This window comes from Gekko japonicus, unplaced genomic scaffold (assembly GCF_001447785.1).
Source record: "Gekko japonicus isolate JY-2015 unplaced genomic scaffold, Gekko_japonicus_V1.1 scaffold3, whole genome shotgun sequence".
Taxonomy (NCBI): domain Eukaryota; kingdom Metazoa; phylum Chordata; class Lepidosauria; order Squamata; family Gekkonidae; genus Gekko; species Gekko japonicus.
The window spans coordinates 1983667-2000622 of record NW_015170887.1 but is presented as its reverse complement, the minus strand read 5'-3'; the positions used below and the strand labels follow the sequence as shown (position 1 = coordinate 2000622).

General features: G+C 45.0%; 1 protein-coding gene across 1 annotated transcript in view; it reads left to right on the top strand.

Annotated features, from left to right (window-relative positions):
* The window catches only part of LOC107116450 (actin-fragmin kinase-like), a 26096-nt gene that overhangs the window by 6439 nt on the left and 2701 nt on the right, over window positions 1–16956 (top strand). The window contains exons 3-9 of the mRNA XM_015418340.1: window positions 3642–3814; window positions 5141–5251; window positions 5918–6149; window positions 9370–9393; window positions 12957–13079; window positions 13494–13681; window positions 15951–16150. Of these exons, the coding sequence (XP_015273826.1) occupies window positions 3642–3814; window positions 5141–5251; window positions 5918–6149; window positions 9370–9393; window positions 12957–13079; window positions 13494–13681; window positions 15951–16150 (1051 nt within the window). The remainder of the gene's footprint in view (window positions 1–3641; window positions 3815–5140; window positions 5252–5917; window positions 6150–9369; window positions 9394–12956; window positions 13080–13493; window positions 13682–15950; window positions 16151–16956) is intronic.

The window sequence follows — 16956 nt, the reverse complement described above, 5'->3', positions numbered from 1 at the left end:
TTAGGGGGGGGGGGGGCTTAGAGGGCTTTTAACCATATCAGGTTGCCTCAGGGAGAAGCCACAATTACAACGGAGCCGAAACCATTGGGCAATAAAATAGTGCAGACAGCAGAAATTCTAACAGTGCAGTAGGAGAGTGAAATCTAAAGAGATGTGGACATCGTTTTAGGAGAGAGGGAGAGTGTCGCGGAAGCAGCGGAAAATACCAATGCAGCATCTTAGGCACCCTTATCTGAAAACCATACTGAACAAAGTGAGAATTATAAAACAAACAAGCTTCTGAATAAAAATGTACAGGCTAGCATTGACAGTCCATCAAGAAGTATGTTACAACCTGTCTTTTGAGCGCTGTGCGACTCAGAGGTTTCTAGGTAATTAGTGGAGTATCAGACCTAGAGGATGCAACGCATCTACGCCGGAGTTGTCGCAGAAACTCAAGTAAGGAGATGTACGCTTTCTTCTCTCTCTCCGCTTCCTGTAAAACTATCCTCTCCAGATACGGATCACACCCGGCGCTTTAAAAAATGATTCAGTGTGCACCGGTTCTCGCACGCAAGCGTTAGAAGCCTATTTTATTAGCACGAAAAGTAAATGCGCCCAACCATGTGAGGTAACAAATACCTCAGAGCACGCACAAAATGTCTGCCTTCCCCCCTTAGCACTCATCTGAGATTAAACAGCAAAGCTAGCCGGTCAAGGAGGCCTCCTTTCTCCAGCCAAAGAGGTTTCCGCGTTCGGGTTGCCCCGAGTTAATTGGCAGGCGCATCCCCAATTCCCGGGGCCTCCGTCAGTTAAAATCCAGTGTCCCATTAGGTCTCTTTTGCCAGCCATGCTCTCTTCAAGCGTCCTAACTATAGACGGCCCGCAGCCTCTGCACCGTCGATGGAGCTGGACGCCCGGAGGCCTCTGGCGGCGGGAGGGTGCTGCAGCAGCCACCCAGAAGCCCCGAGGGGTTGCCTTTGCCCAGGGGGGAGCTCAGCTCGAGTTCTACGTTCTTTGGTCTCTGCAGGAGCCGCCCCGTCAGCTCAGCAGGTGAGACCTCCGAGTGTTGGCTTCACGTAGCCAGATCCATTTCTGTGGCCTTAATGAGCAAGAAAGCCGGCAGAAGTTGTAACTAAACGGCGAAACCTTATTGTAAGTCCTATCATAAGGCGTCGCCTGTTTGGTCTTCGCTTTGTAGTTGCTTTCCCCCCTCTATCTTGGCTTGTCGAATGTGACTAAAAAGAAGCTTTTGGGTAAGCAAGCCTGGCTTGTGCCACTTCAGATGGCACGTGGTGGGTTCTACCTTTGAATGTTTACATCAAAAAAATCCTCAGTGTGAACAGAAAGTAGCAGGGCAAGGAGATTCAGTCTGATTCCTAATTTCCTGTACATTTTCGTCTACTTTCTCCTGTGGGTGCACACCATGATTACAAGCAAAAGAAGCCTTAAAGATAAGAAAAAAAAACTGGAATTCTGCCCTGCCCCCATCCTTTTTGATATATGGTGACCCTGTTTTCTTTCCCTTTTTTTGCCCAAGCAAATGCGGTCAGAAATGTTACCAGATTCTCTTGCCACTTCCGCTGCCGAAACAGCTAGTGATTTTTGGTTTGGGTGACTGGAGCTGCTGTTCTCAGAAGATGAGCATCACTGTGGAAATACTAGTGAATCCGGACCTTAAGCCACAAAGGATTGGAAAACTGGGGCCTGAAACCAGGTAGATTCTAGATGCCAAGTGGAATATGCTGCCTGTCACGGTTGTCTTAACATGTAAAATCCTTTCCAAATTTACGGTGACAGGATAGTTTTAAGAAACTGACATTATAAAGACAGCAGGGAATTAAACGAAGACCTTCCAGTATGTTAACCCCGGCCATTTCCACACGGGTTACCTGCCCCACAGTCAGTACTGCTGGAAAGTGGGTTTTTTCTCTGCTTCCCCACAGCATTGTGGTGCATCTGCACACATTCTAGGGTGTCCTCAGCCTTTTCCCAATATTACTTAAACCTGCTTTGCTATGAAGTTTTGGGAAAGAGCACAGTAAAGCTTGAATTGCTGCTATGTGGGTGTGAAAGTTTGGATTTTCCCACTCATTTGGCAGCCATTTTCCCTGGCATTGTCCTTGTAGCAGCTTCTTCTTCCACCCACCAGGTTTTCATTTTTTAAAAAATTGCCAATTAAACATCATTATATCTATATAATAACATATGTATAACAGGCTCTCTGAATTCCCAGCTTTCTTTTTGTAAGTAAGTCTCTAGCCTTTTCTATTGCATATAAGGGGAAAGGCATATCTCCACAATGCAAGACACTAGAGACTTCCGTTAAAAAGAAAGAAAGAAAGCTTGACAATTCAGAGAACTTGTTACACATATTGATATGTGCTATAGTGCTATAACTGTAATTTAATTACCATTTTAAAAATAAAAAACAACTACAGTGGCCCTGGGGAGAGGGGTGGCTACTGTTGGGAGACTGGGACAGGTTAACTGCAGAAAAACCTACCATGTTAAAGTCTTGTTGCTGCTCTGTATTGGCCACCACACCAACAGTGGGGAAACCACACAAGCCTACTTCCATATGGATACCATCCCAGTCTGCCGTAGAATTCAGGCTTGAAGGATGAACTGATGTGATGAAGTGATGCACATTGGGGCCAAAAATCCTAACTATAAATACATGTTGATGGGGTCTGAACTGGCGGAGACTGACCAAGAGAGAGATCTTAGAGTCATAGTAGATAAGTCACTGAAAATGTTGAGACAGTGTGCAACTGCAATAAAAAAGGCCAACGCTATGCTGGGGATTATTAGGAAGGGAATTGAAAACAAATCAGCCAGTGTCATAATACCCTTGTATAAATCGATGGCGCGACCTCATTTGGAATACTGTGTACAGTTCTGGTCACCACACCTCAAAAAGGATATTATAGCACTGGAAAAAGTGCAGGAGAGGGCAACTTGAATGATAAAAGGGTTGGAACACTTTCCCTATGAAGAAAAGTTAAAGCGCTTGGGGCTCTTTAGCTTAGAGAAATGAGGACTGAGGGTTGACATGATTGAGGTTTACAGGATAATGCATAGGATAGAGCAGGTAGAGAAAAAAGTACTTTTCTCCCTTTCTCACAATACAAGAACTCGTGGGCACTCAATGAAATTGCTGAGCAGTTGGGTTAGAACAGATAAAAGGAAGCACTTCTTCATCCAAAGAGTGATTAAAACATGGAATTCACTGCCACAGGAGGTGTGGCAGCTACAAGCATGGACAGCTTCAAGAGGGAATTGGATAAATATATGGAGCAGAGGTCCATCAGTGGCTATTAGCCACAAGGTATAGATAGGAACTCTCAGTCTGGGGCAGTGATGCACTGTATTCTTGGGTGCTTGGGTGGAGGGCGGCAACAGTGGGAGGGCTTCTAGTGTCCTGGCTCCACTGTCGGACCTCCTGATGGCACCTGGTATTTTTGCCCACTGTGTGACAGAGTGTTGGACTGGATGGGCCATTGGCCTGATCCAACATTGGTTTCTCTTATGTTCTTATGTAACTTACTATGCACTGTCTATTATGAGGCCCACCCGGGATGTTCTGCTCTTGTTACCATCGAGATCCTTTGGGGTATTCTTTGAGATGCTCCATAAAATCTCTGTTATTATATCAACAGCTATCAAAGTAAAAATGAAATTATCCCAGAGCAATGTCAACAGTGACCTGTGTTTTTGCCTGGGCAGGTGTTTGGTGTGGGAAGGTGAATGGAGGGTGGATGTTCTGATGGCTTCGTTGAAGCAAGCAGAGAGTGGTAACCCTATTAAGCTGCTCTTGACTGTCAAGGAAAAGGTAAGAGAACTGATATCTCATTTCTGAGCCCTGAACTTGGGCCATTTGGATTCTTTTAACTTAGACCCAAGCCACAAAGTAGATGTTCTGAAAACAGTATCCATCCCTGTAATATTGCTTTGACTGGGGATGGTAACGTTTTGCTATTGAGTGTTATCTGATATATTTGAAAAGTGCTTGTCTGCATGTTTTCTAGACTGTCTTGTTCGATGGTTCTTGTCTTGAGTTCAGATGGGTTTTACTAATTACTAGGTTAATGGGATTCCCTTAATTCCCATCAATGATACTATCAGTTGTAGTCTATAAACTATACAGACCATTCTCATGGCTTGAGTCTTGATTTGGCCATCTTTCTGTAATGCAAAGTAGGATTGAGGTAGAACAACTCCACTAGTTGCTTCCACACTATGACCCCTTTTTCATGGATGAAGAGTTCCTTTTCCACAACTGGCTTAGTGTGGATCTGAAACTCTGATTCCAAACAGCACTTACATAAAAATCCAGCAGTGTGTATCCCTATGCGCAAGACATTACGTTTACTTGGGAAGAAAGCAAGTCAGTCCCATTCAGGAGAAGTCCTTTAAAATACTGTTATTTCCTTCTTGTTTCACAACATGGCTGAGAGTGCTTCTGCTTCTCCTTGATTAATTAATGCCTGTTAACTCAAAATGGCTGTAGCATTCCTGAACAGATCTCTAAAGAGTCCCCCACAAAACAGGTGGCTTTAATTGTTTTTTCCCCTTTGCAACTGAGATATTTTTATTTTTCTTGGGCATAATTTCATAAAGGCATGATTGAAGAAATAAAGCTAGTGAACAAAATTATTTTGCTGCAAAGACAAGAGCGGCAGCAACTGAAACTTCCCGCCCCTCCCCCCCGGCCTGGACTAGGAACTGATCATGGACCCATTCAGGAATGCTGCAGGAGTGAACAGGATGTAATTAAATAAGCTGAGAAGAAGAAAGGAGGTATTTAAAAAGGTAGCCCTGGAAAGCCTCAGTGGTGCTTTATTGATGTGTACATAGGTGGCCAGTGGTGCAGTTGCATTTTATGTGAGGAAAAATCTCCACAAATCAGACCTCTAAAAAAGGAAACAGCACAGATAACATTGAAATGCAAAAAGCCCATGACAGCATAGCTTGGATTCTCCATAAATAGTGAGTGAAAGAAAGATGCCTACTTCAGACTAAGCACCTAGTGTGTAAGCAACCATACTGTGGGCTTTGACTGTCTGTCTGAAAGAGCCAAAGGCAGCTGCTGACCATTTCTGTATTAAACTTGGGTCAAGTAGATTCAGCTGTCCTCATATCTGCATCTCCTTCTTAGCTGCTCAACAGCACCCCCACTCGCCCATTTCAGGCCCCAGAACTGGGTCAGTCACCTGTTCTTCCTGAAGAGATTGTTTCTGACGTCAAGGGACCAGATGAGGCTCTTGAGGTATGTTTAGCTGTTGAGCTCTCTCCTGTTAGCCTTGTTCGTTCATCTCTGTCATTTTTTGGTATCATCTGCATGAATAATTGTGAACCTAAAGAACGCGGCCAGATCAGCAATGATTCAAAGCATACTGAAATGGCAGAAGCCTGAATTGAGCTTCTTTAGACTGTGTGTGTTGAGGGGGGCGGTACTGGTTTTGCTCCCTTCAGGTTAAAAGTTCATGCACATAATATGTGCTACACTAAGCCTGTCTCCTTGACAGGCTTATTTTCTGCATTCAAAGATACTTGGGTTTTTTGCACAGAAGAATGTTCAGAAGTATAACTTCACATTGGCTGTCTGAACAAACGGGTTACTAGTAGAGGGAGGGAGGCTTGTTTGTGATTTCTTTGAACAAACAGGTTGACAGCAATGTCCCTTGGATTCTCCGATTCTCCACAAGAAATGAGTACAATCCAGATCTCTTCCTTCATACTGTGTTGGATGGCTCCAGCTCAGACACTGTGTGCCAGTTGCAGAGCAGTTGCCCAGTTGTTGCAGTTCTCATTGAAAGTTGCAGGATTCCTTGTAGCCAAGAGCTGTGCCCTGCACAACACTCCTTTCAGGACCACCCCTGCATTCTTCACAACTAATTTCCTGCTTTTGATCTAATTCTACTGTGTCAGACAGGCTGAAGGCCAGAGATCAGCAGTACCTGTTAAAGAAATTGTGCCTGAGAAGAAGGAATTTTCTCCATCATTGGAGACACTGTTGATGCTTCCAGCTCTAGAAACAACTTCTATACAGCAAGAATGTGAGGAGGCCAAACAGAAAACTTGCCAGCCTAGCCCAGTTCCTCTACGGAAGACCAGAAGGGTTCTCTTTGAGCCTTCAGCAGCCAAAGGAGAGGACAAAATGGAAGGTAAAATAATAAAGGAGTGAGAGCCAGTTTGGTGTAGTGGTTAAGAGAGGCAGGACTCTAATCTGGAGAAACGGGTTTGATTCCCCACTCTTCCACATGAAGCCAGCTGGGTGACCTTGGGTCAGTCACAGCTCTCTCACTCAGCCCCCCTACCTCGCAGGGTGTCTGTTGTGGGGAGAGGAAGGGAAGGCGATCGTAAGCTGCTCTGAGACTCCTTTGGGTAGTGAAGGGTGGGGTATAAAACCTTTTGTTGTTTATATTGATTCTGTTTATAGCCCAACCTTTATTATTGACTTAATTAATTTATTTATTATTATATTTATATCCCACCCTCCCCGCGGACAGGCTCAGGGCGGCTTACATTTATTGGCACCATGTGCCAGATTACAATAAAACACTTAAAAACAAGTTAAAACAACCAAACGATAAACAGTTCATACTTTGAAGTGCTCGGGATAGTGATCGTCCCTTCAGTAAACTTAAGGTGGCTTTCACAATGTTAAAAAATGTATCCAATAGCGTGGGATATCTAATAAGCAATGCAGTGACACTAGGATTATGAATTCATAGCAGTGCAAAAATGATCAGATGAGGTATGTCAAGCAATGCAGTACATGGTATTGTACAAGTAGAAAACAATGTAGTAAGAGCATAGACTGCCCTGACCTGGATAGACCAGGCTAGCTGGATCTCATCAGATCTTGGAAGCTAAGCAGGGTCGGTCCTGGCTAGTGTTTGGATGTGAGATCTCCAGGGAATACCAGGGTCGTGACACGGAGGCAGGCAATGGCAAACCACCTCTCAGCATCTCTTTGCCTCAAAAACTCTACAGGGTTGCCATGAGTCAGCTGTGACTTTATGGCACTTTCCACCACCACCACCAAGACCTCTTCCCTTTAGAAAAGCACTTTTTGAACCATTCCATTATACCATAACTCAATTTCCTTTATAAAAATGCCCTGCTGAACATTTCTGTTTTGCACATTCTGTGAAGTGGTAGAAGTAATGGGGGCCTTCCTGACCTTCTCAGGCAGGCTGTTCCATCAGGAGGGAGCCACCACAAGAGAGAAAACACATGTACAGACATACCTGTCATTCTGCATGTACAATTCAGCCTGCATTCAGAGCACTCCGCTCTGTGAATAGCTCTCTATCAGCCATGTGCCCAAACCTGAGTGCTATTAACATAACCGTTTGGCAGTTCTTTCTCCAATGTCTGTGTCTCAGAACCATCTCCCCTGTGTCTTTCACTCCTTGGCTTACCTTTCCTGCAATCAAAAATCAGTGAGCAAATGAAGCGTGTTCAAAGATGACTGGAGTTTGAGCAAGTGTGAACAATAGCTGTAGGTAGTGGATGTACAAAAGTACGCAGGGATTTGTTCTGTTTGCACGCTTCCGGCAAAAGAATAGTGAATGTGCATAAACCAGTAATGGGAAGGGGGGTCCACATGCAGTTTTGGTCTATCGTCTGCATGCTGCGCACCATCATTCAGATGCATATCTGAATGGATTAAAAGTGCTTGGCCCTGGGTACCATAACAAAAAACATGCTGCTTTTTATGGGCATAGAATCTCAAAATTTGTTACCCAAATCAGGTGCTTTCAGTGCCTGGAACTAAACATGCAAATCAACCCACAAATTTAACTTGAGTTAAATTGAGCTTCTTTAGACTTCTAAAATTTAAGGTTATCCGGTGACTAGGCACACATTTTATTTCTGAACTTTACCACCAGCTGGTTAACAAAGTTCCAAAGACTGAGGCATTGATCTTTACGCACCTGTCCACTGTCCACTTTTGGGCTCATAGTGTGTCTATATAAAGGGTACTTCCTTGGCCCAGCAAAAATAATTCAATTTCTGGACATAGAAAAAAGGCTTCTGGTTTGTTTGTTTATTTCATGATATCATCCTCTATATACCAGTAGCAAAGTTGGTAGCAAAGTTAGCCAGATCTGAGGATACGTAAAATCCGGTGACTGGAGCTGTGAATAGGCAGGTCAGATCTTTCTGCAAACCTGAAAAGGGCCCTCTGCTGCTTTGGTCCCCAACTGTGGAGAAAGGTGGGGTATGAATGAATTAAATAATAAAGAATACATATAGCTGAAGACGGGAGGCAGATAAAAGGTAGGTTGGTGAATGGCTGAGTAGGATAGAATGAGGCAGGGAAAGGGGGGAGAATATGGGGGTTGCCAGGGGAAGGAAAACAGGAAATAATGTGGGGAGGGAGATAGAGGGGAAAGTGAAGTGCTTCCCCACAATTCCATGCTAGTGGGCTTGACCCAGTGGCTTGCACCACACAACTGGGCCACAGTTTTCCTAGGAAGAGGCTGCTGGGGGCGGGAAGCTTAAGATGGGGGGGGCAGATAAAGGTAGGTTGAGTGTTGGGTAGGAAAGAGATAGGGTTGCCAACTCCAGGTTAGGAAATTCCTAAAGATTTGGGGATGGAGGGTGGGGTTTGAGCACAGGTGGGACTTCAGAGCGATATCATGCCTCCAGGGGAACTAGGGTTGCCATCCTCCAGGTGGGAGCTGGAGATTACCTAGAATTACAACTGCTTTCCAGATGACAGTAATCAGTTCCCTTGGAGAAAATGGCTGCTTTGAAGGGTAGAGTTTATGGCATTAAGACACCAAATATTACCTTAGTCAAGCAAAATGAGATCATTTAAACTAATTCCCCTGTGTTACTTGCATTTTTAACCAGTCATAAAATATTATTCTCTGTAGAAACTTGAATCTAAGTAGTGCAAGACATACAGTGCTTCCTGTTTTAGCTTAAAAGTTCAGACATCTATATGTCCAGCTGCTTTGCTCCAAGGTTGCAGATTCTTTTGTGATAAGGAGAAGCACTTGTTGCAACAAACAGCCAAGAAGTAGGAGTTTAGGAAGGGTGAATGAAGCATGAAAACTATTATTCATATGGTTGGTCATTAGTTGCATGAACTAGGGAGTGTGTATGATTTCCTTTGATAAAGTCAACACTTGTGGGCTTAGATCCTTTTCTCTGGTTTCTGAATTGTTTACTTCAGTTGCACATACATTAATAGCTATGAGTGGACATAGCTGTACGAAAAAATTGGAGAGGAAGTAGGTGAAAGATCAGTCAACCCATAAGCTGATCACTCTCCTTTTGGGTAGTGGTGGGTAGCCCAGAACTTTTTAAAAGAAGCATGAAAACACCATTGCACACCAAGATAATTTATGTCTGTTCTCTCCGCAGATTTAGAAATGAAAGAGTTGCAAGGTGAGCACCTCTATCCTTTAGACTTTTCTTGAGTTTCTTCTTCTGTGGGCAAAGATTCTTGTAAGTTTTGTTTGGTTTTCTTCAGTGTTCTCCAATGTGAGGAACAGAAATGAACCCCAGAATGAACAATACGCCAAACAAGTGCTTCCTTTGAAGCTCAAGCTGTACATATGATTGGCAGAACCGTATTTTCAAAGCCAGATATGTTCTGGTTGTGCATAATGCTGGGGATGGGGGGGGGTACATTTAATGTGCCCAAGTGTCATGTGGATGTGGTGGGTACTGTCCCCCCTCCCAAGCATCTTTCAAAGCATTTCTCCCATGCTTACTACTTGTGTCCACATCTGTCTGGGAAAAAGTGGGGGATGTGTGTGGAGTACAAGGCCAAGAGCTGTGGTTAAAAATAGGATCTGATAGTTTCCTGTGTACTCCTTTTGGCACTTTAAATTGTATTCCTGCTCCCACTCTACAGGTGATAGATATGGGTAATTACAATAATGTGCAGCTGTGGCTGAGTCACTCCATTATTGAGTTGATTAGATACCTCATCTGGATACTTGGTTACTTGTTGGAAATGTGAGAGTGAATTTATCTGTTCCCTAGGAATAAAATATTTTCTCAAGGAAATGCTTCTGTTCCCAGAACACTGCATTTTCCCCACACTCAGCCTTAGTAGTATATCTATTGCCGCTTATCTTCCAGTAATGTGAGGCTGAGACACCACTGCAGAAAGACTTGTGGGAGTATTGTAAAGAGAAATCTGTGGGTACCAGTTGTCATGTCACATCCTTTTTTATAATGAATCCCTGGGGCAGTTTGAGGAGAGTTGTCATGAGAAATCTGTGGATACCAGTTGTCTTGCTGCCGCCTTTTTTATAATGAATCTCTGGGGCAGCTTGAGAGCAAGTATTCTATTCTTAATCTTGTTCTCAAATAGGTCCAGAAATTCCTTATAAAAAAGAAGTAAAAATTGGCATGCATCTGTATCTTCTTTATAAGTAGCAAAAGAGAATTCGTTCCCATGTCTTTGATCATGCTCGTAATTGTTTCAAAGAGTTGCAGGGTTCCTGGCTGAAGGTAGTTCTCTTGGGTACAGTTATGCAGACCAAAAATACACATTTCTTTCAAATTCAGACCAGTGATGTGGGGAAGAACGTTTTCTGATGCTATGTTTTTCCATGGAAAATTTTCTGCCCTGCATATGTAAATATGAACTAGTTATCAGGGCTGTTGTGCTACATATCAGTCATGTTAAAATGAGCTAAATGCAATATGAAGCATGGACATACCCCAGTACTTGTACATGGTGTATTTGCCTTCTTTTGCTAACATAATTTAAATCATTTATTTAAATTTGAATTGGCAAATTTTCAGGTTCAGTTTTCCTCAGAAAACCTACATCACTGGTTCAGGCAGAAAATACCTTTTCCATTTCTAATTGAACCTTAAATACTAACAGCTAACATGTGGACATAGATACAATCATGGTGGGTTGTTCAAAAGCCATAACAGGAAGTGGTGATGAGTATAAAATAGCTTTGGCAGATCAAAAGCCTCAAAGTGAGCTTTGAGAAATTGCTGCCCATCAACTTAAATGCAATCTGTCTCAATAGAGGCTGTTCATATGTTGACCCTCAAAGTGTCAGGGTACTGGCACTAGATAGAGCAACCTTACTGAAGCTCAGCAAGTCTGGATCTGGTCAGTTAATGGATGGGAGACTGCCTTTGAACTCAGTGTTCATCACCCTGAACTCTGTGATGGAAGAAATGCAGGATATACTAAAAAACTGAGTGATGAAATGTCAGATAAGAACCATACATACTCTGGGAAATAACATCTTATTTCATTATATAGTTCTTCTCTTTGATCTCCGCATCTGTTTTTGTTTAAAAGCTAGTTTTAAAATACAGCTGGTCCAATAGACATTTTACCCATGCCACTAATTCCTGAAGAGCAGGCCTTGGTTCCTGCCGGAGCACACCGGAGCACCGCTCTGCCAGTCAGGGGCCCAGGGAGCGGGCACATAAGCCCCGCCCCCTGCTCCCACCAGCCATCAGGTGGGACACAGTGTGTGGGGGGCGAAACGTTCCCCCACCTCCCTGAGCCCCGGGGTGGTGGCCTTGGACTCGTAGGGGCAAATTCCACCCCTCGCACGAGAGGTCATTTTGGCTCCCCCAGCTCTCCTTCCCGGCTCCTTAAAAAGTTATGGCGGCAGCTGCGACCCCCGTGCACGGGGGGAAGGGTGAGGCGAAACGTTCCCTTGCCTCCCTGAGCCCTGGGGTGGTGGCCTTGGACTCGTAGAGGCAAATTCCACCTCTCGCGTGTGATGTCCGAGCGGCGTTGCCACTCGAACATCACATGTGAGAGGTCATTCAGGCTCCCCCAGCTCTCGGGAGGGGCTCTTGAAAAAGTTATGGCCGCTGTCGCTGTTCTCGCCAGCAGCTGCGATGCCCGCGCGGGGGGGAGGGGCAAGGCGAAACGTTCCCTTGCCTCCCTGAGCCCCGGGGTGGTGGCCTTAGACTCATAGGGGCAAATTCCACCTCTCGTGTGTGATGCCTGTGGCGCTGCCGCTCAGATATCACATGCGAGAGGTCATTCTGGCTCCCCCAGCTCTCGGGAGGGGCTCTTTAAAAAGTTATGGCCGCTCTCGCTGTTCTCAGCAGCAGCTGCAATGCCCGCCCGCGGGGGGAGGGGTGGGGCGAAACGTTCCCTTGCCTCCCTGAGCCCCGGGATGGTGGCCTTGGACTCGTAGGGACAAATTCCACCTCTCGCTACCTCTCGGACATCACACGCGAGAGGTCATTCTGGCACCCCCAGCTCTCGGGAGGGGCTCTTAAAAAAGTTATGGCCGCCTTTTTCAGGCTCCGCGCCGGAGCACCGGGCCTGAAAAATGGCCTGCACAGCTGCCCCCCCTTTTCAGGCTCCCCGCTAGAACGCCGGGCCTAGATACCAACCAAGTTTGAAGAACATTGGACCAGGGAGTCCAATTCTACGGGCCCCCAAACAGGTTGCCCCTATTCTCTCCATTGTTCTCTATGGCGGGAAAAAAGTAACTTTTCCCCCCACCATAGAGAACAATGGAGGGGATGGGGGCAACCTGTTTGGGGGGCCGTAGAATTGGACCCCCTGGTTCAATGTTCCTGAAACATGGAGGGTATCTTGGGGAGAGGCTCCAGCAGCTACCCTGCGATTTTGGAGCCTCTCCCTCTGCCTGTCAGAGGGGCTGGTGCACACTTCCGGTGATGTCAGGGGGTGTGGCATATGCGAATAAGTTATGCTAATGAGCTCCTGCAGCTCTTTTTCTACGAAATGACCCCTGCTGAAGAGTAAACTAACCAGTTATTACCTTGAGGAAAATTATTTTGTTCTGATTTTGTGTGTGGGGAGGAGCTGAACTGCCTTTTCTTTTTTACCCCCTTGTATTTATAGTTGTGAACTATCTTGAACTCTCTATTAATTATACATCATAGTTTTGAGGGGAGGGGTCTCCTGACCTACCATCTCAAAGTAGGGTGGGGTCTATAATGCAGTTCTGTTGACTGTATGAATTTCTGCTCTGCAGCATGTCCAAGCCCTCGATGGTGTCATGCCATGTGCCTCAGTGACCCTGAAACAGCTGTTTTGATGGGTGGTGAAGGAGCCAATCAACAGTTTTGCAAGGATGCTCTTTGGAAACTGGAAATTGGTGAGCATCTTCTCTGATTGTATTAGTGAGTGGGGGAGACAATGAGAGAATAGGTAAGAACTGATTGTATTTCAGATGAGAAAGGAGTATCCAATGCTGTTACCTGGCATTTTGGACTTGAAAGTGATTTGGAGGAAATCTGAAAAGAATTCAGAGGTCCTTGGGTATGGTTGAAGGCAGAAAACTTTGCTAAAGCTGTACTGGTTTAAGTCTGGTCAGTGCCTGGATGGGAGACCTCCAGATAACCCTCTGTATGAGTCCCTTAAGAGCCATGATGGATAGTGAAACAGAATAAGCTGCCATTTCTTGATATTTGAGCCCTGGGGGCCAAGAAGCTGGCTCCAGGTTTTAACATGTTTATGGCTACTGGGGCTTCCTGATTTTGCTCCTTGTCTTTTGCTACTGACTTTGCAGATGACGACTTCTGGTTCCCCATGGACTTCCCAGGGCAAAATTTTGTGCCACAGTGTTCACGGGGTCACACTGCCACCTATGACCCAGACACCAAACGTATCTACATCTTTGGCGGCCTAAGGGAAGGGAAGCGCTATAGCAGCATCCATGTACTGGACACGACATCTTGGAAGTGGCTTCGCATATCTGTGAGTGAGGGCCAGACTGCATGTTACAACTTTCCACTGGCTGAACATAAGAAGAGCCCTGCCGGATCAGACCAATGGTCCATCTAGTCCAGTATCTTGTCTGACACAGTGGCCAACAACAGGGCATAGAGGCCAAGTAATTCCCTGGTGTTACCTCTCAGCTCTGAGATTCGGAGGCTCAGTGCCTCTGTGTGTGGAGGTTCCCATCAGTCACCATGGCTAGTACCCATTGATAGACTTATCCTCCATGAATCTATCTAATGCCCTTTTAAGGCTGTTTATTCCTGTGGCTATTACTACATCCTGGGGCAGCAAATTCCACATTTTAATCACTCTCTGTGTAAAGTAGTATTTCCTTCTGTCTGTTGAACCTACTGCCCATAAGTTTCATTGGATGCCCTCAAGTTCTAGTATTTTGGGAGAGGGAGAAAAATTTCTCTTTGTCAGCTCTCTCCACGCATAATTTTATAAACCTCTATCATGTCCTGTCCCCCCCAGTTGTGTCTTTTCTAAATGGAAAAGTCCCAGATTCTTCAGCCTTTCCTCATAGGGAAGGTGCTCCAACCCCCTAATAATCTTGCTAGCCCTCCTCTGTACTTTTTCCAGCTCTCCAATGTCCTTTTTGACATATGGTGACCAGGACTGTACACAGTATTCCAGATGAGGCTGCACCATAGATCTATACAGGGACATTACAATATTGGCCATTTTATTCTCATCCCTTTCCTAATGATCCCTAACAGAGTTTGCCTTTTTCACTGCTGCAGCACACTGGGTTGATACTTTCATTGAGCTATCCCCTGTGACCCCAAGATCTTTTTCCCTCTCCATCTCAGCGAGTTTAAACCCCATTAGCTTATACTTGAAGCTGGGATTTTTTGTCCCAGTGTGCATCACTTTTCACTTACTGTCGCCCACTCACCCACTTTGTGGAGTTCCTCTGGGAGCTTTTCAAAGTCAGCCTTGGTTTTTACCATCCTGAATAATTTTGTGTCATCTGCAAATTTGGCCACTACACTACTCAGCCCTAGTGCCAGATCCATTTATAAAGAAATTAAATAGTACAGGCCCCAATACTGATCCTTGTGGGACCCCCACTGCTTACTTCCCTCCATTGTGAGAACTGTCCATCGATTCCTACTCTTTGCTTCCTGTCATGTAACTGGTTTTTAATCCATAAGAGAACCCATCTTCTTATCCCAGGATTGCTAAATTTACTCAGGAGTATTTGGTGGGGTATCATGTCAAAAGCAAGTCCCCCACTTTCCACAGTGAACACAGAAGCAAAAAAGTCATTGCGCTTCTGTCATCTTCCCATCTTCCTTTAGCAATCCCTTTATTCCTTTGTCATCCAAAGGCCCCACTGTTTCTCTGGCTGGTTTCTGGCTCTAGATATATTTAAAAAAATGTTTATTGTTCGTCTTGATGCTTTAGCAACCCGCTTCTCAATTATTGACTAGCATTTCTTTTGCCAGAGCCTGTGGTCCCTCTTGTTTAATTCATTGGGGCAGACCTTCCAGTTTTGAAAACAAGCCTCTTAACTTTTTATAGCTTCCTTTTCTTGTCTCATTAACCATGCTGGCCATAGCAGTTTAGGAAAGGCAAATAAACACTCACCTTCCCAGCAGCTCTCTCCTGGGTTCTGTCTCCCAGCCCAGCTGACTTGGTTCTATGGCTGGCTGTGGGTTCCCCTACCTGACTTTATGTCAGCCTGTCTGGCATAATCTGTGAGTTCCCTACTGGAAATTTAATTCCCAAGTGCATGGGGAGACAGTGTTCAGCCTCTCATGTAATTTTCCTGATGCAAAATGGCCTCTTTGGGTGATGACCACAGTCTGAATTGGTCCCCTGCATGCTCAGGAATTGAGTTACAAGCAGTGAACTTGCAGCTGCTGTATGACTGAAAGTCGGGTCTGGGAACCCAGACAGAACTAGTAGAGAACTGCAAAGGGTAGTTTGGCCTTTAAACAAAGCACTGGTCAGCAACAGAATAGGTTCTTTAAGTGTCTCTGTATGTTCATTCCTCTCTTTCTGATTCTACAGATCATCTAACACCTTTTGTAAGTGTGTCTTCAGGTAATAGAGAGGTGGCCTAATGCCTCATTCAGCTCACAGATTAGTGAGAGGTGCTTTATAAAACTAAGTGCATCAGGAACTTGAGAGGCGTCATCCAGTAATGTCTGTAGCTAGAAACCCACCCCCCAGATTTTGATGTGCAGGTCCCCCTAATATGCAAATACTCTGTTGTGACTGGAAATTTCTTCCTCAGGCCAAGGGGAAGGTGCCAACACTGGCTTATCACAGTGCTACTATCTATCGTAAGGAGCTGTTTGTCTTTGGAGGTGCGTTCCCAAAAATCTCAGCCCTGGAGCCTGGAGCCTGCAGTAATTCACTTTTCATTTTCAACCCCGAGTATGAGATCTGGTACCAACCCATTGTGGAGGGAGAGAAGCCTCTGCCTAGGCTTGGGTGAGGCACCTTTTAGCTTCATATCTCAGAGGAATTTGAAAAGGAAGATGCTTTTTGTTTGTTCAGGGGCTGTCTTTTGGTTTGGGGGAGGGGCTGTGGCTTGGTGGTGGAGCATTTGCCTTGCATGCAGAAGGTCCTAAGTTCAATCACTAGCACCACCACTTTAAAAGGATCAAGTAGTGGGTGATGTAAAAGACCTCTACTTAGGACCCTGGATAGCTGCAACCAGTCAGAATGGGAGGGTGTGTGTGTTATGGGTCATAAAGTTGCTTCTGACTTAGGAATTATTAGGAATGCCATACCATTTACACCCTTGCTCAGCTCTTGCAAACTGAGGGCTGTGGCTTCCTTTACTGAGGACAGTAGACAGTGCTGATGTTAATGGATCATGCTCTGAGTTTGTTTTAGGCAGTTTGACGCATATCCCTCGGAAGTCAAATAGTGTTATTAGGTCTCTTCTCCCCCTGCCCAATTTGAAAATAACCCAAAGGGATTCTTTTTTTGGAGACTCTTCTGTCTCCATCTGGTGGAACTGTTATGTCAAATGACCCCCAGGAAGACAGGCCTGTGTAAAGATTGCTCAGAAAGCTCCTCTCTTTTTAGGGAGAGGGGAATAGCTTGTTCATATATTGAGTGTTCCCAGTGTCTCTTCCCCTCTTCCTGCTGCATGTACCCCCCTGTGCTATGACCCTACACTGACAGTTCTGTATAGTAGAAAGGTAGATTGCTTATCACCCTGTAATGGAGCCTCTCTCATCATAGCATACTAATGTTGAGTCTTAGCTGAAACTTTTCTCCTTTCAACA